Genomic DNA, 26,249 nt, shown 5'->3' on the forward strand with positions numbered 1-26,249 from the left:
ATTGCCGTCGGGCATTTGTCCCTTGTTTTGACCTTTTGGGAGTGGGAAAGTAGGCAGCCCTCGTGCCAAACATGATGGCAAGACCAACTCTTACCTGCCTGCACGTGATCCATATCCCTCCATTCTCTGCACATCCACGTGCTTTCCACAACTCTCTTAAAACATCACAATCGTATCTGCCTCCATCAAAACCCCTGGCAGCGCATTCCAAGCACTCACCACCCTCTGGATAAAAAAAAAACTTGCCCCACACACAACTGCTTTGGTCATCTCACCGTACACCTATGCCCTCTGGTAACTGATATTTCCATCCTGGGAAACAGATTCTGACTGTCTACTCTACCTATGCTTCTCATCATTTTATATACTTCCATCAGGTCTCTACTCAACCTTCAGTGCCACAGTCTGAATATTCAGTGAGGAGCGAGTCATTTGTGCCTCTGGATGAACAGGGTCCAGGCTGCCATCCATGCAGAAGCTCAGGTGTGTAAAACAATAAGGTCTGAATGATAGACACAAAATGCTGGAGTAACTCAGCGGGCCAGGCAGCATCTCTGGAGAGAAGGGATGTGTGAGGTTTCTGGTCGAGACCCTTCTTCAGACTGATTTTAGACGAGTCACAAACCGAAACGTCATCTATTCCTTTTCTCCAGAGATGCTGCCTGTCCCACTGAGTTAAGGGCCTGTCCCACTTTCACAACCTTTTTTTACTCGTGGACATTTTTCATCATGCTAGAAAAAACGCCCCAACCTACTTGATGCCACAAGTACCTATAACTACCTACAACCTCGTACGTCCTTGTGACGTCCATGCTGCGAGTATGAGTCAAGGGCAAACTCGGCTGAGGTCGTGAATTAGGTTGTGAATGTGGGACAGGCCCTTTACTCCAGTACTTTGTGTCTATCTTCGATGTCTTTCTACAACTTCTGCAGTTCCTTCTTACACACAAGGCTTGGATGATTCTTCTCCATAGATTTTTCTGGGAGTTGATGGAGAACATAGAACAGTACAGCTCTTAAGCCCCTGTCCCACCTACGTGTCCTTGGCACGCTAATTACGCGACCTCGTGGTCGCGTTGAGGCGCGACGGTCCCGAGCGACTTCATGCGTCCGCACAGCCGTCTGGAGCGCGTGACGTCATTTTAAGATGGACGCAAAATGCAGCAGTAACTCGGCGGGACCGGCGATGTTTCGTGTCGAGACCCTTCTTCAGTCTGAAAGAAGAGTCTTGCCCCGAAACGTCACCCATTGCTTCTCCCCAGAAATGCTGCCGGTCCCGCTGAGTTACTCCAGCATTTTGTGTCTATCTTGAATTTTCTTGGCCCCGCTCTGGGAGTAGAAGTGGGGGCGGATCCGGACCACATCGGCCGTGAGCCCCAGGCCGAGTTTGACGATCGTTTGCCTGCTTCTGCCGCTGTTGGAGGTGAGACGTTGCGTCACGCCAGGGTCTTGGGCCTGTCCCACTTTGGCCGTCAGTTACGCGACAGGTCGTTGGCGCGCAAAGATTTTGTTTGCTACAAAATTTCGGAGCGCCGCGCGTTACCGCGCACAACTACATACCCCTCTGCGCTTCTCAGTGGGAACGGCCCCGTGCGGCCACACGATGCCCGTGCGCCTCAACATGACGACGAGGTTGCGTAATTTGCGTGCCAAGGACACGTAAGTGGGACAGGGCCTTTACTGAGAGAGACAGAAATCTGAAAAAACCCTCACTGATTTGTGCTTCCCCTAGATGGCATGTTTTGCCTGTTTTTGGCTCAGCCAGCAAGGTTGGAGAGCAGCCTCAACAGGTCGCTCTCTGAGCTGATTCTACTGCCTCAATCATGCTCTGTAGCAGTAGATGTATTGCCACCACCAAACGCAATCCACATCCGCTACCAGCAGCACCCCCTCGCCAACCATTCTGTAGCCGGGAATTGAAACATTAACTGTCAAGAACCAGGCTGTGGAGATCTTTCCCCTCTCGCCCCCCGAGGTCTTTAAGAATCTTTTTACTCTGGATGACAGAGTTTGAAGGGTGCCCAGAAAGAAGTGTATGAGATTTTAACTTGGCATCATTTTCCACCTAGGTGACGGTGTGGCCTGATGATCTTTAAAGTGCGCGGGTACTGTTAAAGGGGATGTGCAGAAAGGAAGGGCAGGTGCTGCTATATTACCGAACACAGACAGAAAGTGCTGGAAGCAGTGGAGTAGAGGGGTAGTGGGCAGATACGATAGAGGTCATAGACATAGCACGGGCCCTTTGGCCGAACTTGCACATGCCAACGAAGATACCCCATCTACACTAGTTCCACCTGCCTGCGTTTGACCCATATCCTTCTAAACCTTTCCTAAAAATGTGCCTGTCCAATGTCTTTTAGATGTTGTGATAGTCCCTGCCTCAACTATCTCCTCTGTGCAGCTCGTTCCATACACCCACTACCCTTTGTGTGAAAATTTGCCTCTCCGGTGCCTATTAAATCTTTCCCCTCTCGCCCCGACGTCTTTAAGAAGCTTTTAGACAGGGATATGGATTACGTGCAGGCAGAGGGGTTTAACTTGGCATCATGTTCAGCTCGGACGGTGTGGCCTGATGATCTGTTCCTGTGCTGTACTGTTCTATGTGTAGAAAGGAAGATCTTCGATATATACCGAAGACAGACTCCAAATGCTGTAGCAGGTTTGTAAGTAACAGGGACGGCACAGCGGGAAATGTGCTGACTGACAGCCCTTATGTGCACCAGAGATAGTGTTAATCCCGACTACGGGGCTGTCTGTCGAAGCAGACGTTCTGGGCTGAAGGGCAGTGTTTATTTTTAAGCTGTAGAGATAGATAATTCTAACTCAGTGGGTCAAGCAGCATCTATGGGGAGAAAAAGAATGGATATTCCCCAGAGATGCTGACCTGAACGAACTGACTTGATGGACTCCAGCACTAATTCTCTCCTATCTGACCTTGTACTCTTCTCATGATCTAAACGTTTTCCTCCCACACCAAAATACGTACCTGCGCTTTGCTTGATTGGCTGTGTATAAATGTAAATTGTCAAAAATTAACAAAAATCACTGTGTTAATATGCGGGGATCACTTGTCAGCGCAGACGCGGTGGGCTGAAGGGCCTGAAACATCGCTGTATCTCTAAACTAAAGTAACTCAGTTCAAGCCCATCTCTGGTGCACCGCCATTCCCCAGAGATGATGCCTGACCCACTGATCACTCCAGCACTTTGTGTCCCGTACCTGCCTTCTATGTTCCAAACCCCCTGATCCCAAAATGCCACTGCGCTTTGCTTGACACATCATACTCCCTCTTAAATATAGCCAATGAACTGGCCTCACTACCCTCTATTAAAGAGAGTTCCAGAGATTCACCAAGAGAAGCAGTCATAGGATGCAACATTTTTTGTGCGATTAACCTTTTTAAAAAAAATTTCCTTTCAACATGCAGATTTTGTTCTGGCATGCAACCTGTGCAGCACGGTGGGGCAGCGGTAGAGTTGCTGCCTTATAGTGCCAGGGACCCGGGTTCCATCTTGACTACGGGTTCTGTCTTTACGCAGTTTGTACGTTCTCCTTGTGACCGCGTGGGTTTTCTCCAGGTGCTCCGGTTTCCTCCCACATTCCAAAGACGTACAGGTTTGTAGGTTAATAGGTTTCTGTAGATTATCCCTAGAGTGCAGGATAGAACCATCATTGGGGTGATTGTTGGCCAGCGTGTACTCGGTGGTAGCGAAGGGCCTGTCTCCATGCTTTATATCTAAACTAAACTGAATGCATAATCTACAGAGCGAAACAACGCTAGGCTACATATAAGGGCGTCTGTGCGATGATTTAACATCATCTAGATCCAAGATGTGGGTGGGGTGTGTGGAGACCCAGTAGCTCCAGTGGTGGTTTGGCATTGCTTCACCTTTGTTTCTGCACAGCTGGGAACCAGCAGTTGAGTAATACTCTTGGCAATAACCCATTGGCATCCTCTACCACAATCATGTGTCATATGTAACTTGCAGGAGTGGTAAGCCAGCAAGCTTCCAAGGAATAGTCTGAGAAGATTTAGAGTGCAGCTAAAACATACATCTATTACATCTGTCCGACACTGGGCAGAGACCTCGAACCATGCTGGAATATTCACTGGAGTTTAGAAGGTTATAGAAACAAATAAAATTATAAAAGGGCTAGACAAGCTAGATGCAGGAAAAATGTTCCCAATGTTGGGGGAGTCCAGAACCAGGGCCCAGTCTTAGAATAAAGGGGAGGTCAAGACTGAGGTGAGAAAAAACGTTTTCACCCAGACAGTTGTGAAATTGTGCAATTCATTGCCATAGAGGGCAGAGGTGGCCAAGTCACTGAATGGATTTCAGAGAGAGTTAGATAGAGCTCTAGGGGCTAGTGGAATCAAGGGATATGGGGAGAAGGCAGGCACGGGTTATTGATAGGCGACGATCAGCCATGATCACAATGAATGGCGGTGCAGGCTCGAAGGGCCGAATGGCCTCCTCCAGCACCTATTTTCTATGTTTCTATGTTTCTATGCTGTCAGACAAACAGTGTAGTCAGGTCTGCAGTGTTCTTACAGTTATATGGCCATGGTCAAATGTTCAGCATCTGATTTCTACAAGGATTTTTTTAAGAGGGTCAAATCGTTTTTAATAAATGAACAACATCCCATAACACAGAGATGTTGTCCGTTTCTAGAACCACAAGCAAGTAACACAAACTCTGACGTAAAAAGACACACATTTCTGGAGTGACTCAGTGAGTCAGACAGTGTCTCTGGAGAATGTGGATAAGTGATATTTTGGCTAGGGACTTTTCTTCAGACTGATGAAGGGCTTCGACTCGAAATGTGATTTATCCACGTTCTCCAGACGCTGCCTGGCCCACTGAGTTACTCCAGTACATTGTGGGTTTTTTTTGTAAAGCAGCATCTGCAGATCCTTGCTTCTACAACCACTGACATGTCCTTTTGATCTGTCCCGCTCAGAAAGATACCATTCTGTCTTTTAACTGTGCCTGTCCCTCTAAAACATATATCCACGTATTCATTCTTCTGAGCTCTCTTGAACATCTACAGGTGTATGCTTGAGAGCATATTGACTGTTTATATCACGGCTTAACAACGCGAACACCCCAGACAAAAGAGAGTGGTGGACAATGCCTGCTCCATCACAGGTAAGTGACCTCCCCACCGTCGAAGGGATCTCGACAAAAGACAATTGACAATGGGTGCAGGAGTAGGATATTCGGCCCTTCGAGCCAGCGCCGCCATTCACTGTGATCATGGCTGATCATCCCCAATCAGTACCCCGTTCCTGTCTTCTCCCCATATCCCCTGACTACGCTATCTTTAAGAGCCCTGTCAAGCTCTCTCTTGAAAGTATCCAGAGAACTGGCCTCCACCACCCTCTCAGGCAGAGAATTCCACAGACTCGCAACTCTCTGTGTAAAAAAGTGTTTCCTCATCCCCGTTCTAAGTGGCTTACCCCTTATTCTTAAACTATGGCCCCTGGTTCTGGACTCCCCCAACATCGGGAAGATGTTTCCTGCCTCTAGCGTGTCAATAGACAATAGGTGCAGGAGTAGGCCATTCGGCCCTTCGAGCCAACTTCACCATTCAATGTGATCATGGCTGATCATCCCCAATCAGTACCCCGTTCCTGCCTTCTCCCCATATCCCCTGACTCCGCTATTTTTAAGAGTCCTATCTAGCTCTCTCTTGAAAGCATCCAGAGAACCTGCCTCCATCGCCCTCTGAGGCAGAGAATTCCAAACCCTTAATAATCTTATATTGTTCAATAAGATCTCCTCTCATCATTCTAAACTCCAGAGTGTACAAGCGCAGCCGCTCCATTCTCTCAGCATATGACAGTCCCGCCATCCCGGGAATTAACCTTGTGAATCTACGCTGCACTCCCTCAATCTACAGGAGATGCTGCCTCAAAAAGGCAGCCAGCATCATCAGACAGTCACATCACCCTGGCCACACTGCCATTTCACTCCTACCATTGAGAAGAGGGGATAGGAGTCTGAACACTGTGACCGCCAGGTTCAAGAATAGCTTCCTTCCAACAACCACCTGACTCTTGGATGCTACTTGACACTAATAAACACAACTATGCACTTCTATGGACCATGAGGAATTTGTACTAAAACTTTTTCACTTTTGGTTTTTAGGTTGTGTTTATGTGGGGGGGGTTGAAATGGGGCTTGCTGTCTCTCCCTTCGGGGGAATGCAACTTTTTTGTCGTATCCCCCTTCTCTGCCTCCGTCTGCGCTGAGGCCTAATGGCAGAGCTGGCGACCTCGAGACTCCGGAGGCAGCCAGTCAGGACTCACCCTGGGTTCGTTCGGCCGAACGCACTATGGGAACTTCACTTGCCCCCCTGCAAGAACTATACTATACATCAGGAGGTGCAACTCAAGAGCCAACAATATCATGGGAGACCCCTTCCACCCCTGCAACGGACTGTTCCAGCTGTTACGGTCAGGCAAACGCCTCCGTTGCCATGCGGTGAGAACGGAGAGGTTGAGAAAGAGTTTCTTCCCAGAGGCCATTCGGACTGTAAACGCCTATCTCAACAGGGACTAACTCTACTGAACGTTTTTCCTTCCATTATTTATTATGTAAAGGTATATGTGTGTTATGATTGTGTTTATAATTTGTTTGGTTGTTTGTCTTTTTGCACAATAGTCCGCGAGCATTGCCACTTTCATTTCACTGCACATCTCGTATGTGTATGTGACAAATAAACTTGACTTGACTTGATTAGCCATGACTGAATGGTGGTGTTTACTTGATGGGCTGAATGGCCTAATTCTACTCCAATCACTTCTGATCTTATGACCTTATGAAGCTACAACATGGAGGACAGGAAGATGTGCTCTCCAGCCCAACTACGTGAAGGAAGTGGGGTAGATTTTGAGACATGGGCCTGTGCCGGCATGATCGAGCCTAATACTCCGCACAGTCCTGGTAGATTCAAGTAATAAATTCAACAATTGTGCACAGGCAGGCAGAGGAGGTCTACACCTGAAAAACAAACACCCGGAAGAGAGTAATCGACATTGCGAATGACTATTTAACCAGAATAAACATGCTAATGCAAGTTGGCAGGTTCAACGTCAGTTTACCACGACTGTCTTTTGATTTACCATTGTGTGTCAATCAGTTGCCGTGATACTATCTCACGTGAGAGTCACTCATTGCATCTACTGTTTGAACAAAGGGAAGAAACTAAGATTTGCTGACGAATGCTTTCAGTTTTAATCAGTTAAAAGCGGTTTTATTTTCATTGTAACCTGACAAATGTGCTTCACGCAGATTTCCATCTTGCGTCACAAAAGGTGTACATGATGACTTCGGCCTATCCGTTCTTGCCCACATCAGTGGTCACAGATTCCTTCTTGATTTAGCGTCACACAGGTTATGGGGAGTAGACTGGGGATTAGGAAAGTAGGGGATATGTATGAAGTGGGCAAACTGTTATCATTTCAACAATTAAAATTTAAATTTAAATTGAAGGATAATCAATATTTTAAATATATACAGGTATGTGACTTTATGAAGAAATATACACATAGATTTCAAACTATATTTTTAGATCCTTTAGAAGAAGCAATGAATATTAAGGCTGATTCACAAAAATTAATATCATACTTTTATAATAATATGTTAAATAGAGAATCACCCTCAACAGAAGCATTAAGGGAAGATTGGGAACATGAGCTAATGATAAAGATCTCGAAGGATAGATGGGAAAAGTATTTGATGAATACACATAACTGTTCTATTAATGCAAGACATAATTTAATTCAATTCAAATTATTACATAGACTATATTATTCAAAAACGAGGTTGAATAAATTTTATCCAAACGTCTCTCCCAGATGCGATAAATGTTTGTTTCAAAACGCTAATATAATACATTCATTTGTAGGATGTACAAAGTTGAATAAATTTTAGAGTGATATATTTGATATATTTACAAAGCTTTTCAAGTCAAGAATAGAACCCAAAACGGAATGGATTATATTTGGAATAATAGGAGAAGATACCAATTTAAATAAAGATCAAAATGTTTTTTTTAATTATGGGTTAATAATTGGAAAGAAATTGATACTAAAATTTTGGAAAAATACAACCACACCAACTGTTAAAATGTGGATTAGGAATATGATGGACATAGCACGCCTTGAAGAAATGAGACTCCGACTAATAGATAAATATGACCAATTCTTAAGGAGTTGGTCTCCTTTCATCGACTTTTTGGAATCATGTGATGCAGCGGTACCGTAAAGATTGCTGATTTCAGTTCATGACGCGGATAGATCTACATCTCCGAATACAGATTTGAAAAATTCTCTTTTAAGGGGCCTTCTCTTCTATTTCTACTTTCCACTTTCTCTCTTCCTTTTTTATTTTTTATATACACACTTCACGTTTTTCTACTCTCTACCATCTATTTTTCCACTTTTTCCTCTTTCTATTGTTTTCTTTTTCTTGTCTTGCTTACTTCCTTCTCATAACATAAAACTAGAGGTTGTACATAGAATGGATTACGGTATTACATAGTTGGCACCTAAAATTAGGTTCCACTGTACTGTTTTGTGCTGTATTAACTTCTAATAAAAAAAAAAAAAAAAAACAAAAAAAAAAAAAAAAAAAAAAAAACACAGGTTATGGGGAGGAGGCAGGAAAATGGGATTAGGAGGAAGGGATCAGCCATGATTGAATGGCCGAGCAGATTTAATTCTACTCCTATAACCTGTGAACACAGTGTCGAAGCAGGCCCTTTGGCCTAACTTGCCCATACCTACCTACATATCACATCCACACTTCTCCCACTTGCCTGCGTTTAGCCCATATTCCTCTAAACCTGTCCTATCCATGTACCTGTCTAATTTGAGTATAGGAGCAGGGAGGTTCTACTGCAGTTGTACAGGGTCTTGGTGAGACCACACCTGGAGTATTGCGTGCAGTTTTGGTCTCCAAATCTGAGGAAGGACATTATTGCCATAGAGGGAGTGCAGAGAAGGTTCACCAGACTGATTCCTGGGATGTCAGGACTGTCTTATGAAGAAAGACTGGATAGACTTGGTTTATACTCTCTAGAATTTAGGAGATTGAGAGGGGATCTTATAGAAACTTACAAAATTCTTAAGGGGTTGGACAGGCTAGATGCAGGAAGATTGTTCCCGATGTTGGGGAAGTCCAGGACAAGGGGTCACAGCTTAAGGATAAGGGGGAAATCCTTTAAAACCGAGATGAGGAGAACTTTTTTCACACAGAGAGTGGTGAATCTCTGGAAACTCTGCCACAGAGGGTAGTTGAGGCCAGTTCATTGGCTATATTTAAGAGGGAGTTAGATGTGGCCCTTGTGGCTAAGGGGATCAGAGGGTATGGATGGAGAGAAGGCAGGTACGGGATACTGAGTTGGATGATCAGCCATGATCATATTGAATGGCGGTGCAGGCTCGAAGGGCCGAATGGCCTACTCCTGCACCTAATTTCTATGTTTCTATGTTTCTTAAAGGTTGTGATAATCTCTGCCTCTGCTACCTCCTCCGGCATACAACCACCAACCAGCCTTTGTGTCAAAAAGTTACCTCTCAGATTCCTATAAAATCTTTCACCCTTCACCTTAAACCTATGCCCTCTGGTTCTCGATTCTCCCACTCTGGGCAAGAGACCAGAGTCTCAAACAATAGTAAATCAAAGACAGTCGTAGTAAACTGGGCCACACTTCTTTACACGTTGCCTTTTTCGCTGAATAGCAATGGCCTCTAGTCTTTGACATTTACACCCTGGAAGAATAGTTCCAATTGTCTTCCCTATCTATGCCTCATAATTTTATAGGCTTCTATCAAGTCTCCCCTCCAACTTTGAGACTCCAGAGAAAACAAACCAAACTTTCCCCACCACTCAGTCATGCAGCATGGAAACAGACCGTTTTGTTGCAGTTCTCGTTGCAATGGTGATTCCAAAAGAAAACAGCCTCCTCCCTCATCGACTCCATCTTACGTTCAAAGCTGCCTCGGGAAAGCCGCCAATGTTATCAAAGACCTTTCCCACCCTGTTCATTCCTCCTCCTCCCCTCTCCCATGGGGCAAGCCGATACAAAAGCTTGAAAGCTCGCACCATCAGATTGACAAACAGCTGTCCTCCCCGCCGTTATCTGACGACTGAACGGTCCTCCAATAAGTTAAGGTTGTATTCCCAATCTTCCAAGCTACCTCTCTGCGGACTTTGCATTTTAATGTATCTGCACTTCATCTAACTGCAGGTAGACACAAAATGCTGGAGTAACTCAGCGGGACAGGCAGCATCTCTGGAAAGAAGGAATGGGTGACGTTTCGGATTGAGAACCTTCTTGAAGAAGGGTCTTGAAGAAAGAATCTCTCGTTTCCCTTTCCCTCGAATCTGAAGAAGGGTCTCGACCCGAAACATCACCCATTCCTTCTTTCCAGAGATGCTGCCTGTCCCGCTGAGTTACTCCAGAGTGAGTTTCTGCAGTCTGAAGAAGGGTCTCAGCCCGAAACGTTGCCTATTCCCCATCTCCATAGGTGATGCCTCACCTGCTGAGTTTCTCCAGCATTTTTGTCTACCTTCAATTTTTCCAGCATCTGCAGTTCTTTATTAAACAATGCTCCAGCATATTGTTTCTACCTTCAGTTTAAACCAGCATCTGCAGTTCTTTCCTCCACTTTATGCAACTGCAACACTTTACTGCTGTAACTCTATATTCTAATCTCCACACTGGTATATTTATCTTTGCACTACCTGTTGTACTTGCGTATAGCTTGATTGTAATGTATAGTATGATAGAAGTATATAAAACTGGGAGGGGCACAGATGGGATAGACACTCAGAACCTTTTCCCGGGGGGGAACACTAGACGGCGCATAAGTTGAGAGAAGGAAATTGTAATTGAGATGTGAGAAGCAAGTTATATTGTACACAGAGAATGGTGGGTGCCTGGAACACATTGCCAGGGGTGGTGGTGGAGGCCGTTTAAGAGGCTTTTGGATAGGCAGGAAATGGTGGGATATGGTCCTGACATGAAACGTCACCGATCCAAGTTCTCCAGATATGCTGCCCGACTCGCTGAGTTGCTCCACCACTTTGTGTCTTTTCTTTTATAAGAATATAATGGTCGGTTTTGATGAACACGGCACGGTGATGCAGTGGTAGATTTGCTGCCTTGCGGCGCTGGAGACCCGGGTTTGATCCCGACTACGGGTGCTGTCTGCACGGAGTTTGTACCTTCTCACCGTGACCGCGTGAGTTTTCTACGAGACCTTCGGTTTCCACCCAATCCCCAACGACGCGCAGGTTTGCAGGTTAATTGGCTTGGTATCAATGTAAAAATTAGAAAAGGATTGGACAAGCTGGATGGAGGAAAAATGTTCCCAATGTTGGGGGAGACTAAGGGGCAGCAGTCTAGGAATAGGGAATGGCTAACACGTGGAATGAATGCAGGAACTACAACAGTGTACCTTCCCTTTTTAGCGCACACGCACAAAAGCACAAACAATGGCACCATGGCCAAAGAAATGGTTAAGGGTAATTTTGATCTAAAGAGGATTTGCGAAAAATAAAGCAAGGGGACAGTGTAAATTTCAACAAAAGAGATTGATGAGGAGAGCAGAAACAGGGAATGAGAATAAATCTGCAGGCTACATAAAAGTGGACCATAAAAGCTTCAGCAAAGCACCACAAGTGAAAAAGATTCACAAAGACTAATGTTGGTCCCTGACAGGCGAAAAGAGGAGAATTTGTAACGGGCAACAAAGCAATGACAGGTCGCTTAAACAAACACTGTCTTCAGAGAAATGAACCAAAAATAACTTCCAAGAAATGCCAGCGGACCGAGAACAAAATGAAAAGGAGGAATTAAAAGGAAATAGTGTAAGTAAACACAAAGTGCTGGAGAAATTAATGGGACTGAAAGCCAATATATCCCCAGACCCTGTTAATCTACTTTGCAGAGTACTTAGAGAGACAGTCGCAGAAATAATCAATGCATTCCTTGTTATGTTACAATATTCTACAGATTATTCTATATTCTGGGGCGGTGTGGTGGCAGAGGGTTGGGTTGCTGTCTTACAGCGTTAGTGCCTCGGGTTCGATCCTGACTACGAGTGCTTGTCTGCACGGAGTTTGTGCGTTCTCCTCATGACCTGCACGGGTTTTTTCCGAGATTTTCGGTTTCCTCCCACACTCCAAAGACGTACAGGTGTGTAGGTTACTACTCACTACTGTAAGTACATGTGTAGGAAAGAACTGCAGATGCTGGTTTAAATCGGTGGTGGACACAAAATGCTGGAGTAACTCAGCGGGACAGGCAGCATCTCTGGAGAGAAGGGATGGATGACATTTCGGGTCGAGACCCTTCGTCATAGAGAGGGTGGTGAAGTTGGCTTCTGCCACGCATTCCTTCATCCGTCAGGGAACTTCGTATACAAGTTGGGACGTTATGTTTCACTTGGACAAGGCATTAGTGAGGCTGCACTTGGAATATGGTGTTCAGTTTTGATTACCTTGTGAGAGGATGTCATTAAGCTGGATGGTGCAGAGAGGATTAACAAGGATGTTGCCAGTTCTCGAAGGTCTAAGCTATAGCGAGCGGTTGGGCAGGCGAGGACTTTAATCCTTGGAGCGGAAGAGACTGAGATTTGATCTTATAGAGGTGGATAAGATCATGAGGGGGGGTAGATAGGGTGAATGCAGGGTATTTTACCCAGAGTAGGGGAATCAAGAACCAGGGGACATAGGTTTAAAGTGAGGGGGAAAAAAACTTTAATAGGAACCCGAGGACAACTTTTTCACACGGAGGGTAGTGGGTTTATGGAACGAGGAAGTAGATGAGGCATGTTCAATGGCAACATTTAAAAGGCATCTGGACAGGTACATGGATAAAAAAGGTTTAGAGGGATTTGAGCCAAATGGTTCGGTGGGGCTCTTGGTCGCCATGGATAGGTTAGGCCCAAGATATAGGAAGGAACTGCAGATGCCGGTTTAAACCAAATCTTGACACAAAATGATGATGTAACTCAGCGGGACAGGCAGCATCTCTGGAGAGAAGGAATGGGTGACGTTTTGGGTCTGGAAGAAGGATCTCAACCCAAGACGTTACCCATTCCTTCTCTCCAGAGATGCCTCCTGTCCCGCTAAGTTACTCCGGCATTTTGTGTCTATCTTTGGTTCGGCCGAAGGGCCTGTTCCCATGCCGTATGATTCGAAGACTATTGAATGGCTCTTGCAGATTGGACTTAAAGGACAGAATGACCCAACTCCTGTTCCTCTTGGCTCCTAAGGCTTGTGGCACCATGTTCATCTCAGAACAAGATGGCACAGGTACTTCAGAATCCTTTAATCCATCCATCCCAAATGATGATGCGTATGCTAGAGCACTTTACTCCAGGACCGGAGGCACTGCAGACATTTAGGTTGTTTGTCGGGGGAATTTAGAGATGTTCAAGATACAAGATACAAGATACATTTAATTGTCAGAGATACAGCGTGGAAACAGGCCCTTCGGACCACCGAGCCCGCCCCAACCAGCGATCCCTGCATATTAACATTATCCTACACACACTAGGGACAATTTTTACATTTGCCAAGCCAATTAACCCACAAACCTGTACCTCTTTGAAGTGTGGGAGAAGATCTCGGAAAAAACCTACGGTCACGGGGAGAACGTACAAACTCCGTACAGTGCAACACTCATAGTCGGGATCAAACCCGATTCTCCGGCGCTGTGAGGCAGCAACTCTACCACTGCGCCATCGTGCTGCCACACGCAACTAATTACATGTTGCGGTTCCCACAGACGATGCAGACTTGTACGGCAGCTTCTCATAGGCACTGCTTCCAGTCATCTGCATGCAATATTAGAATGAAATCGTCCTAGCCTCAGATATGTCAATAAAACCCGATGGGGATATGGACGACCTCAGTCACCGGGATCTGAAGTCAGACAAGATCCTTTTGGATAAAAATAACTTGCGAAATGCAGCAGGTCATGACTTCAATGGCCATTTAAACCAAAGTACCTGCTGTGGGTCACATAACTAGGCAGGGATAATATTAATGAAACACAAGAGGACTAGAAAGCACACGTACACCTGGTTTGTTTTGAAGTCACAAGGCAACTTTTGGAAACACTTTAAGCTTAAATACCCATTATCTTGAACCCTGATAATATTGTTTGCTCACGTAACTATAGCCACAGACTTTGCAAACGTACACCAATCGTCCTCTTCAGACAGTTAAGAATGAAATGTGTCTTATGCCAATAGAAGGGAAGCAGAAAATCACCTTCTGTACCACAGGTTGGCTTAGTACGGTTTTATGAATTGTACATTGTGTTCCACGAGTCTTTGTTATATCAGCACATCGAATTAGAGCAATGTCCTTTGTTTGTTCAGTTGTGCCGGGAAAGTGCTCCTGATGCCAGCAACATGCCTGGCCAGGTGGTGCCATACCTCCTTGTTGGCATGACCCTGACATGGTGATATGGTGTCAAATGATCAATTGAAAGATACGTGCCCCATATCTGAGGAAGGCTGCGCTGGCTCTGGAGAGGGTCCAGAGGAGGTTTACAAGAATGATTCCAGGAATGAGTGGGTTAGCATATGATGAGCGTTTGACAGCACTGGGCCTGTACTCGCTGGAGTTTAGAAGGTTGAGGAGGGACCTGGGGTGGGAGATTGCAACCTTCACGTGGTCCGCCCTGTTTCGACGAATGCAATCAACCTGGTGTGCACAATCAAATTAGAACAAGTGGTCCTACAACTTTAGGCTGTGCACGCCATACACAAGAAGAGAAGAAGAGGGGACCTCATTGAAATTTACAGAATAATGAAAGGCACAGATAAAGTGGATGTGGAGAGGATGTTTCCGCTGGTGGGAGAGTCTAGGACCAGAGGTCATAGCCTCAGAATTAAAGGGAGCTCTTCTTGAACGGAGGTGAGGAGGAACTTCTTTAGTCAGAGTGTGGTTAATCTGTGGAAGTCATTGCCACAGAGGGCTGTGGAGGCCAAGTCAGTGGATATTTTTAAAGCAGAGATAGACAAATTCTTGATTAGAACAGGTGTCAAGGGTTATGGGGAGAAGGCAGGAAAATGGATTTAGGAGGCAGAGATCAGCCTTGATTGAACGGCAGAGTGGACTCGATGGGCCAAATGGCCTACATCTTCTCCTATAACTTGTGAACAGGTCCTTTGGCCTACCCAGTCCACACCAATTATCAATCAACCATTCTATGTTATCCCACTCATCCACTCCCTGCACATCAGGGGCAACGTACAGAATGACAATTCATCTACAAACGCACACGACTTTGGGACGTGGGAGGAAACCCACGCGATCACCGGGAGAACGTGCAAACTCCACACAACGACAGCACCACAGGTCAGGATCGAACCCAGGCCTCAGGCGCTGTGAAGCAGTGGCTCTACCCGCTGCGCTACTGTGCCGCCCAAATTTAGTGGAAAAACGAGACGAGAGAAGTGAAAATGTGTTCCGCATAGCAGTTGAAACAAATGTTTTCACTGTATCTGGGTACACTTGACAAGTCAATACACAAACCCCACACATACTGAAAACAGAACAGTAGTCAGTAGGGTTCTGCTGCTGAGGCGGGATTAAGGTTGTGAAGGAGGTTCAACAATCTGATGCTTGCAGGGACGTAGCTGTTCCAGAGTAGCTGTGTGGGACTTCAGGCTTCTGTACCTCCTGCCCAACGGTAGCAGTGAGAACATTAAATACTTTGTCACGTGTAACAAGTCACAGTGAATTTCTGAAGACCTATTCCTGAAGTCACCTATTCCTTCGCTCCATAGATGCAGCCTCACTCGCTGAGTTTCTCCAGCATTTTTGTCTACCTGTGAAATTCTTTGCTTGCATTCCCAGGGTATGCAAATAGTCGCCACATAAGGGCACTGACAAATTTACAAAGTACACACAGAACCTGCTGCAGGTCCCTGTAAAGAGCCAATCTACAGTCCCCCTCCGTCACCCTCCTTCACGGCGCCCCCCCAACCCGTGTCCTCATTTGTTCCTTCCCTCGGCAGTTGTCCATCCTCGTCCATTGGTCAGTGAGTGCCCCCATCGATCACCGCACTGACCTCTCCACTAACGCCACCGAGTCCTCTCCGGTGTCGCCAGAGTTCCACAGATTCACCGCCCTCTGGCTAAAGTAATTCCTCCCCATCTCCTTCCTAAAAGAACGGTCCTTCTGAGGCTGTGAACTCTAGTCCTGGACTCTCCCACTAGTGGAAATATCCTCTCCACATCCGATTGGAGCTGTGCTCGGCCACACCGTCATAGGTGCAAAGAGAGGATGTGGCAGGGGGCTGGGCACGCAGCCTTGAGGTGCCTGGAGCCGATGGTCAGAGTGGGAGAGATATTGTCACTGACTGGGACGTGCCCATGAGAAAGTCAAGGTATTGAGGGCGAGGGGCCAAATGCAGGCAAATGGGACTAGCCTGGCATGCCTGCTTGCTCGGAGATAGGCAGAAAAGCTCGAGTAACTCAGCGGGACAGGCAGCATCTCTAGAGAAAAAGAATGGGTGACGTATTCTATATCTCTCTCTCTACATCACCATCTATATCTCTCGTTTCCCTTTCCCCTGTCTGAAGACTGAGATTCAGGGGAAAGGGAAACGAGAGATATTTAGACGGTGACGGAGAGAAATAGAACAAATGAATGAAAGATAAGCAAGAAAGTAAGGATGATAAAGGAAACGGTCCATTGTTAGCTGTTTGTTAGGTGAAAAAGAGTTACAGACAATGAGACTCAACAAGATGACTTTGAAGCAGGTACGACTTGGGTGACAGAGGGATGGAGAGAGAGGGAATGCAAGGGTTACTTGAAGTTAGATAAATCAATTTTCATACCACTGGCTTCTTTGGAGTGTGGGAGGAAATCCCTCCAAAGATGCCCAAGTGAAATATCAGATGCTTTTCGTCCAATTTGCATTTGGGCTCACTTTGACAATGGAGTAGGTGAATCGAGCACCAAAGGACATAGGTTTAAGGTGAAGGGGAAACCATTTAATAGCAATCTGAGGGGTAACCTTTTCACAGAAAGGGTGCATGGAACAAGCTGCCAGAGGAGGTAGTTGAGGCAGGGACTATCACAAGGTTTAAGAAACAATTAGACATGGATAGGACAGGTGTTAGGATATGGACCAAATGCGGGCAGGTGGGACTAGTGTAGCTGGGACATGTTGGCCGATGTGGGCAAGTTGGGCCAAAGTGCCTGTTTCCACTCTGCATTACCGTGACATATGAGATATGAGTCATAAAACCGTGACCTCCAAGTTCAGGAACAGCTTCTTCCCAACAAACATCTTGCTACAAACATCAACTAAACTAAAAACTTTAAGGCGGCACAGTGGCGCAGTGGTGGAGTATGCTGCCTTATAGTGCTAGAGGCCCGGGTTTGATCAGGACTACGGGTGCTGTCAGTACAGAGTTTGTACGTTCTCCCCGAGATCATGTGGGTTTTCTCCGAGATCTACGATTTCCTCCCACACTCTAAAGATGTTCAGGTTTATAGGCTAATTAGTTTGGTAAAATTGGAAGTTGTTACTAATGTGTAGGATAGTGTTAGTGTACAGGGATCACTGGACGGCGTAGACCAAAGGGCCTGTTTCCGCACTGTATCTCTAAACTAAGCTAGACTACACAAACTGTCTTGGTTGCAAGAGGGACTTTGGCCGTTTGCTTTATTTTGCACTTATGTTTTTTCTTCATTTATTGAGGTTTTTTTTTGTTTGTTTTATTATGACGGTGAAAGAGTCCTCCGTCGTATTGTGTTGCAGTATCTTATTCTGTACAAATGTCACGGGTGGCCACTAGTGGTACAAGCAGCCTTCCAAAAGAAACTGGCACCAGGTTATAGTTAAAGTTTGTTTAAAACGCCATGTTGCCTCTCCCTTCCAACAAAGTTACAGCATAGGCTGGCAACGTGCAACTATTTCACATCCATCAATGACTGGCAAGCAAAGGCAGGTCCTGAGCTGAAGTATATGACAGCAGCTTGGATCAGATGAAGCTACAATCTCCACTGGGATCAACACAGATGGGGTCTAAACACAGCACAGTCCAGAACATAAGTGCTGACTGATCAACTCTGTCATAAATTGACGTGCCTTGAACCCTCCCTTGTCTCTGAGAATAGCGTTAATCTTATTCAAAAACAATGTCTGGTTGGAATAATGTCTCTTCTGCATCTTTAGTCTGTTTGTGTACTTGCTTGGAGATGGCAAAATCAGCAACGTTGATCAATATACCTGGGATGCAAGCTAAAAGCGCATCATCTCGGGCGGCACGGTGGTGCAGCGGTAGTCGCTGCCTTACAATACTCGCAGCGCCGGAGACCCGGGTTCGATCCTGACTACGGGTGCTGTCTGTACGGAGTTTGTACGTTCTCCCCGTGATCTCCGAGATCTTTGGTTTCCTCCCACACTCCAAAGACATACAGGTTTGTAGGTTAATTGGCATGGCATAAAGGTAAATTGTCCCTAGCGTGTGTAGGATAGTATTAATGTGCGGGGATCACTGTTCGGACTCAGGCCCTGTTTCCGCGCTGTATCTCAGAACTAAATCTCAATGTACAATAATGCACAATGGGTATGAGGTGATGTTTACAGGAGGTGAATTAACTAAAGGGCAACAATGTGGAAAATGGAATGCACGTGGTTAAGAGCCGTTATGGATTGAATAAAGGCTGCAAAGGGAAATTAAGAACCGCAGATGCTGCAATCTTCAGCAAAATACAAGGTGCTGCTGTAAACTGAGCGGGTCAGGCACCATCTTTAGAGAGATACAGCACGGAAACAGGTCTTCCTGCCCAATGAGTCCACATCGACCATCGATCACCCGTTCACACTAGTTCTATGTTATCCCTCTTTCACATCCTCTCCCTACACATCAGTGACAATTTACAGAGGCCAATTAGCCTACAGCGCCGCATGTCTTTGGGAGAAAACCGGAGCACCAGGAGGAAGCCGATGTGGTCACAGGGAGAACATGCAAACTCCACTCAGACAGCAGCCGAGGTCAGGATTGAACCTGGGTCCCTGCCGTTGGATGGCAGCGGCTCGGCCAGCTGCACCACTGTGCCGCCTCTGTGTCTGTCAAAGGGCCCAGAGCCGAAATATCGCCTATTCATTCCCTCCACAGATGTTGCCTGACCCACCAAGTTATTCCACCAAGTTTGTGTTTTACAAAGGGAAAATCAACGCAGTTCCTAACAAAAAATACAAAGCGAAACTCAACGTCCAATTTGAGCACTGAGGGGAGGACTTACCTGATCGGTGAGCCATCTTCACGCAGATTTCAATCTTTTTATGCTCCTCAAAGCATAGTCCTGTGATTCCGCGTGGCAGCATCCCTCCGTCTGATCGTATGAACTGACTGAGCAACAGCACATCCTAATTGGAAGCAACAGGAGACATCAGCTAACTGCTGAACGGGTGTAACAAAGGAAGTCACACAACATGGGCACCAAAGTCAACAGTTCAATCTGGTCTAGCATTCAACTATATTTCGGCACAGTGGCGCAGCGATAGAGTTGCTGCCTTACAGCACCAAGGTCCCGTGTTCGATCCTGACCAAGGGTGCTGTTTGTATGGAGTTTGTACGTTCTCTCACGTGACTTGGGTGGATTTTCTCTGGGTGCTCCGGTTTCCTCCCACATTCCAAAGACATGCAGGTTAATTGGCTTCGGTTAAAAATATGTAAATTGGGGTAGTATAGGAAACCTTAGGAAACCTGAACAGAAACCTCTGGAGACTTTGCGCCCCACCCAAGGTTTCCGTGCGGTTCCCAGAGGTTTTTGTCAGTCTCCCTACCTGCGTCCACTACCTGCAACCTCCGGCAACCACCTGCAACCTCCGGGAACCGCACGGAAACCTTGGGTGGGGCGCAAAGTCTCCAGAGGTTTCCGTTCAGGTTTCCTAAGTGGGACAGGGGCATTAGTGTGCGGGGATCGCTGGTCGGCGTGGACACAGTGGGCCAAATGGCCTGTTTCCGCATTCTATCTCTAAACTAAACTAAACTAATTCTTAAACCGTGGCAGCAAACATTCGGAGATGGACATCAAATACTGCTGGAAGACCAATAACTTGGTGAAAGGAGTTCTTTGGTCTGCCTGCAACTTGTCGGTCTCCCAGCATGGAGAGATGCCCCAATAGAGATTTTTTTCCTTCACTGTTTTGGATCAGGACCCTTCTGAGGTATAAAGACCCTTTTAGTTACTCGGGCACCTTGTGTCTATTTTCTCATCGGAGGATTTCTTAACCTAGCTTAAGATATAGCTTCTTTAAACGACTTTCTTTCTTTAAATATTCATGTCAACCCATTCCTAATTGCATAGTTCCCCATTGGCAGTAACTAGTCGCAGATGTCCTGAGATCAGTGACTTAGCAATTGTACCCTCCAGAGCAAATTCCTCCTCTACACATTTCATCTACACACTTCCCTCTGTAAGCACACACTGAATCTCCCAGCTTGTTTTTCTTCTTGGAAAATCTCTCCGATTTTTTTATTTTTCATTGAATTAGACAACATTAGGGCTCCGCCAGCAAAGTACTAACTTAATTAAAAAAGCCAAGGCTCCCAACACCCAATATTTGTGCAAGGATGTACCTCCCATTGTTCGTCACAGTGAAACAAATATACTTTGCATTCACCATTGCCACATTCTTGAGCGCCCGCCAACATTGGCTGGATGAGGTTTCTAAAGACTCAAAGTTTGGAGAATTCAAAGTAAACATTGATTATCTAGCTAAGCCCTTCTTGAAGCAAAATGATAGCTGAGAGATGAAGGGGGAGTGTATAGTGTGCTAACTTACTTGGTGCGCTCGACGCAGGGCTTCAACTGGCTCCTGTTACAAGACCACACCAAGTCAGGCATTGGTCCCGCACAATGACTTTGGCCAACCAGTTCCAAAGAGCCGTTTGGACTCTTGATACTTGAGACCTAAGCCCTGTGTTTGCACTCTCCGGGCTATTTCCTTCCACACAAAAGGTCATGAGGTGATCGAATCGAAGCGTGCATGATGATTAAAGGAGATGACAGAGCAACAGTGATGTCCAGAACAAGAAGATGTGCGGGACAAGTTGATTTTTTATTCAGAGAGGGGTGGGGACCTGGAACCCGCTGCCAGGGATGGTGGTAGAGGCAGATACGATAATGGCATTTAAGAGACTTTTGAATAGGCACATGAATATGCAGAGAATGGAGTGATATGTATCTCATGCAGGCAGATCTGATTAGTATATGGCATCATATTTGGCACAGACAATGTGGGCAGAAGGGATTGTCCCTGCACTGTGTTTTTCAATGTTCTAGAATATAATTAGAGATAGATGGTTCAGAGTGATTCAATTAGACCAGGGGTTGGCAACCTTGTTCTGCATAGGGGCCAGGACCCATGTCTATGAGCGGATGGCGGGCCACGTCCATCGCCATAGTGTGACACTTGGTGTTATTTTTCGCAAGTTTTCACGTGTTTTTCCAATTAGTTTTCTGCAGTTGCCATGGCCCCCGCCTGCTCCAGGACTGGCTGCAGTTCCCAGGTCGCCTGCGTGCCTCGGGACGGGCTGAAGTTCCCAGACCGGAAGTGGCGGCGCTGGTGAACGGCTGCGGCTCGCCTGCAGTCCGTTTGTCTTTACTTTTTTGTGTTGTTTTTTTTTTGTTTTGTCTAATTAACGTTTTTGGTGTTTAGGTTGTGTTTTTGTGGGGGGGGGGGGGGGGGGGGGGGGTTGAAACGGGGCTTGCTGTCTTCCCCTTCGGGGGAATGCGACTTTTTTGTCGTATCCCCCTTCTCTGCCTCCGTCTGCGCTGAGGCCCAATGGCGGAGCTGGCGACCTCGAGACTCCGGAGGCAGCCTGACAGGACTCGCCCTGGGCTCGCTCCCGTGAGGGCGGCCCAGCTCGGGGCTGGAAAGGCGCTCCCGTGAGGGGCTGTGACGCTCCCGTGAGGGCGGCCTGGCGAGGGGCTGAGACCCTCCCGTGAGGGGCTGTGGCGCTCCCGTCGGAGTGGCCCACCTCGAGGGTGGAATGGCGCTCCCGTCGGAGCGGCCCAGCTCGAGGGAGGTACGGCGCTCCCGTCGGAGCGGCGCAGCCCGAGGGTGGAATGGCGCTCCCGTCGGAGCGGCCCAGCTAGAGGGAGGAACGGCACTCACGTGAGGGCGATCCAGCTCGGGGCTGGAATGGTGCTCCGGTGGATGGGACGGCGTTCTGGCGGCGGTGACCTGAGTCCGGGGTTCAGCCGCGGGCCGGCGGCTGCGTCCACTGGACTGGAGGGCGGCAGCTTCGACCACCCCCGGGCCGCGGTGTTTGAGCCGGCCCGTTTGCGGGGTTCGGTGAGCCGCGGGACTGTTTGTGCCATCGCCCGGTGGGGAATCGCCTCAGCGCAGAGGGAGAAGAGGAGGGAAGAGACTGCAGCCCTAAGATTTTTGCCTCCACCACAGTGAGGAGGTGCTTGGAGGATACACTGTGGTGGATGTTATTTTGTGTTTAGTGTTGTTTATTATTGTATTATTGTATGTATGACTGCAGGCACGAAATTTCGTTCAGACCGTAAGGTCTGAATGACAATAAAGATATTCAATTCAATTCAATTCAATTCAATTCAATCAGCTCGCATCCCCGGGACTGGCTACAGTTCCCAGGTCGTGAAAACTAAATACGCCTGCGGGCTGGATGATTTCGGGTTACGGGCCGGATCCGGCCCGTGGACCGTAGGCTGCCAACCCCCTGAATTCCACAATAAACCACAGAGACTTGGATTTTAAAATATAGAAATTTCTCTTCCCTTTGCAACTTTATGGCCAATTAGAACATAGGGCATAGAACAGTATCGACAGACACAAAATGCTGGAGATGCTGCCTGACCAACTCAGCTGGTCAGGCAGCATCTCTGGAGAGAAGGAATAGGTGAAGGTTTGGGTCTGGACCCTTCTTCAGATTGAGAGTCATGGGAAAAGGAAACGAGAGTTACAGACAGTGATATCGGGAGGTATTGAACAAATGAATGAAAGATATGCAAAAGAGGAGAGAACGGGGGTTCCCCTCTCCCATCATAAATGAGGCCCTCACTTGTGTCTCCTTGGTACCCCCCAGCTCCCCCTCCCCCTAGTCGCAACAGGGACAGAATTCCCCTCCTTATCTTGCACCCCATTAGCAAATACATACAACACATAATCACCTTTTCGCCACCTCCAACGGGATTCCACCACGAGTCACATCTTTCCATCTCCACCCCTTGCTGCCTTCCGAGAGACCGTTCCCTCATTAACTCCTTGGTGAACTCATCCCCTCCCACCCCAACCACCCCCTCACCAGGTGCCTTCCACAGGAGATGCAACACCTGTCCCTATACCTCCTCCCTCGACTCTGTCCAGGGACCCCGACACTCCTTTCAGGTTAGGCAGAGGTTCACTTGCACCTCCTGCAACCTCATCTCCTGTATCCGTTAGTCACAGAGTGATCCAGTGTGGAAACAGGCCCTTCGGCCCAACTTGCCCACACAAGTTGCCCGTTGTTCAAGGTGTGGACTCTTCTATATCGGCGAGACCATACGTAGACTGGGCGATCGTTTCGCTGAACACCTTCGCTCAGTCTGGCCTGGACCTACCTGATCGATCGATTGCCAAACACTTGAACTCCCCCTCCCATTCCCACACTGACCTTCCTTACCTGGGCCTTCTCCATTGTCGGAGTGTAGTGCAAATGCAAATTGGAGGAACAGCACCTCATATTTTGCTTGGGCAGCTTATACCCCAGCAGTATGAATATTGATGTTTCTAACTTCAATAACCCCTGCATTCCCTCTCTCTCTATCCCTCCCCAAGTCGTTGTGATAACTTCAAAGTCGGCTTGTTGAATCTCATTGTTTGTAACTGGTTTTCCACTGGCCCACAGCTAACAATGGCCTGTTTCCTTTAATCATCGTTACTTTTTTGCATATCTTTCATTAATTTGTTCTATATCTCTCTATATCACCATCCATATCTCTCATCTCAGTCTGAAGAAGGGTCTCGACACGAAATGTCACCTATTCCTTCTCTCCAGAGATGCTGCCTGACTAGCGGAGTTACTCCATCTATTTGTGTCTATCTTCGCTTTAAACCAGCATCTGCACCCTACATAGAACAGTACAGCACAGGAACGGGCCCATCGGCCCACTATGTCTAAGCCGAATATAAACTAAACTCCTCTAGCTGCACATGATTCATATCCCTCCATTCTCTGCATGTCCATGTGCCTAAGAGACTCTTAAACGCCACGATCGTATCTGCCTCCACCGCCACCCATGGCAGTGCATTCCAGGCACCCACCACTCTCTCTCTGTGTAAAAAAGAATACTCTCCAATTCACGTAACATCTATGTGAACCACTTCTGCACCATCTTGCAAGCCACCGCATCCTTCCTGCAATGCAGCGCACACAACCGCATGGAGAACTCCAGATCTGGCTTAAACAACGGGTTTTTTTAGGAGACACAAGCAACTGAAGATGTTGAAAACTTGAGGAAAATTCAAGGTACCAGATGAACTCAGACAGCATTTGTGGAGGGAATGGACAGGTCCTGACCCAAAACATCACCGGTTCATTCCCTCCCCAGGTGCTGCCTGACCCAGAGTTCCTCCAGCACAAGTGAATTTGAAATCCCTTGGAAACAGACCCTTCAGCCCATCTAATCCATGTCACTAGTTCTATGTTATCCCACTTTCGCGCCCACTCCCTACATACTAGGGGGCAATTTACAACGACCAATTAACCCACGCCCACTCACGTCTTTGGGATGTGGGCACCCGGAGGAAACCCATCCAGTCACAGGGAGAACGTGCAAACTCCACATTGGCAGCACCAGAGGGCTGGATCGAATCCTGCCAGAAGCTCTACCAGCCACACCACAAAGTATTTATTATACAACTGCACCATCCCAACATTTACATTCAACGCTTACTGAACGTAATAGATTATAACCATATAACAATTACAGCATGGAAACAGGCCATCTCGGTCCTACAAGTCCGTGCCGAACACTTATTTTCCCCTAGTCCCATCTACCTGCGCTCAGACCATAACCCTCCATTCCTTTCCCATCCATATACCTATCCAATTTATTTTTAAATGATAAAATTAAACCTGCCTCCACCACTTCCACTGGAAGCTCATTCCACACAGCTACCACTCTCTGAGTAAAGAAGTTCCCCCTCATGTACCCCCTAAACTTCTGTCCCTTAATTCTGAAGTTATGTCCTCTTGTTTGAATAGATTGTTGGACAGAGCAAATTAAAGGTTACAAAACCTTTTGTAGATTGATAGAGTTACAGTTCAACCATGAGTTAAATACATTATGAGAGCCATAGAAAGAGTTGACAGTCAGAACCATTTTCCCTTGGATGGAAAAATATTAGAGGGCATAGTTTTAAGGTAAGAGGGGCAAATGCTAAAGGAGATGTACAGAGCAAGTTTGTCACACGGAGAATGCGCTGCCAGGGGTGATGATGGAGGCATTACGATAGTGGCGTTTAAGAGACTTTTCGATGGCCACATAGATATGCAGGGGAATGGAGGGATATGGATTGTGTGCAGGCAGAGGAGAGTTGGTCTTGGTGCCATGTTCGGCACAGACATGGTGGGTCATATGGCCTGTTCCTGTGCTGTACTCTTCCACGTGTCGGAAGGAGCTGCAGATGCTGGAATCTGAATTAAATCTGAAATCTACAGATTAAATCCGTAGAAGGGTCTCGACCCGAAACGTCACCCATTCCTTCTCTCCAGAGATACTGCCTGCCCTGCTGAGTTACTCCAGCATTTTGTGTCTGTACTCCTCTATGTTGCAAATGGGATACCCGGGCTGAGTGGCTGAATAGCTGAGCCCTGTCCTTATGTTGTTTTGGTTCTGATGCGAGGATCAGATTTACGACACTGTGTTTACTTTGCTTCTGTTGAGGAGAAAATGCAACTGGAAGATGTTGCGTATTCTTCGACAGACTGCATTCAGGGGAAAGGGTAAAACTGCGCGTTCAGGAGATTAGCTGGCATCCTCTGGGATTTGAATTCCAAATCATCCCAGTCACACAGGGTGAGGGTTCAGTCAACAGCATAGATTCACAGCGAATGGAGTCAGGCAGGCTCAATTCAGTCAGTTCAAACTTGACCAGGCAGCGCAAAGTGGCATGTTTCAATTACAAAATATTTTCAATAAATTTATTAACAAATGGTCTCATCACAAGATG

At 46.8% G+C, this 26,249-nt stretch overlaps 1 protein-coding gene across 1 annotated transcript in view; it reads right to left on the reverse strand.

The window, feature by feature from the left end:
• Positions 1 to 26,249, reverse strand: part of LOC129697559 (28S ribosomal protein S18a, mitochondrial-like) — a 97,538-nt gene that overhangs the window by 52,167 nt on the left and 19,122 nt on the right. The window contains exon 4 of the mRNA XM_055636226.1: positions 19,301 to 19,424. Coding sequence (XP_055492201.1) covers positions 19,301 to 19,424 — 124 coding nt within the window. The remainder of the gene's footprint in view (positions 1 to 19,300; positions 19,425 to 26,249) is intronic.

Source organism: Leucoraja erinacea, chromosome 5 (genome assembly GCF_028641065.1).
Source record: "Leucoraja erinacea ecotype New England chromosome 5, Leri_hhj_1, whole genome shotgun sequence".
Classification (NCBI taxonomy): Eukaryota; Metazoa; Chordata; class Chondrichthyes; order Rajiformes; family Rajidae; genus Leucoraja; species Leucoraja erinaceus.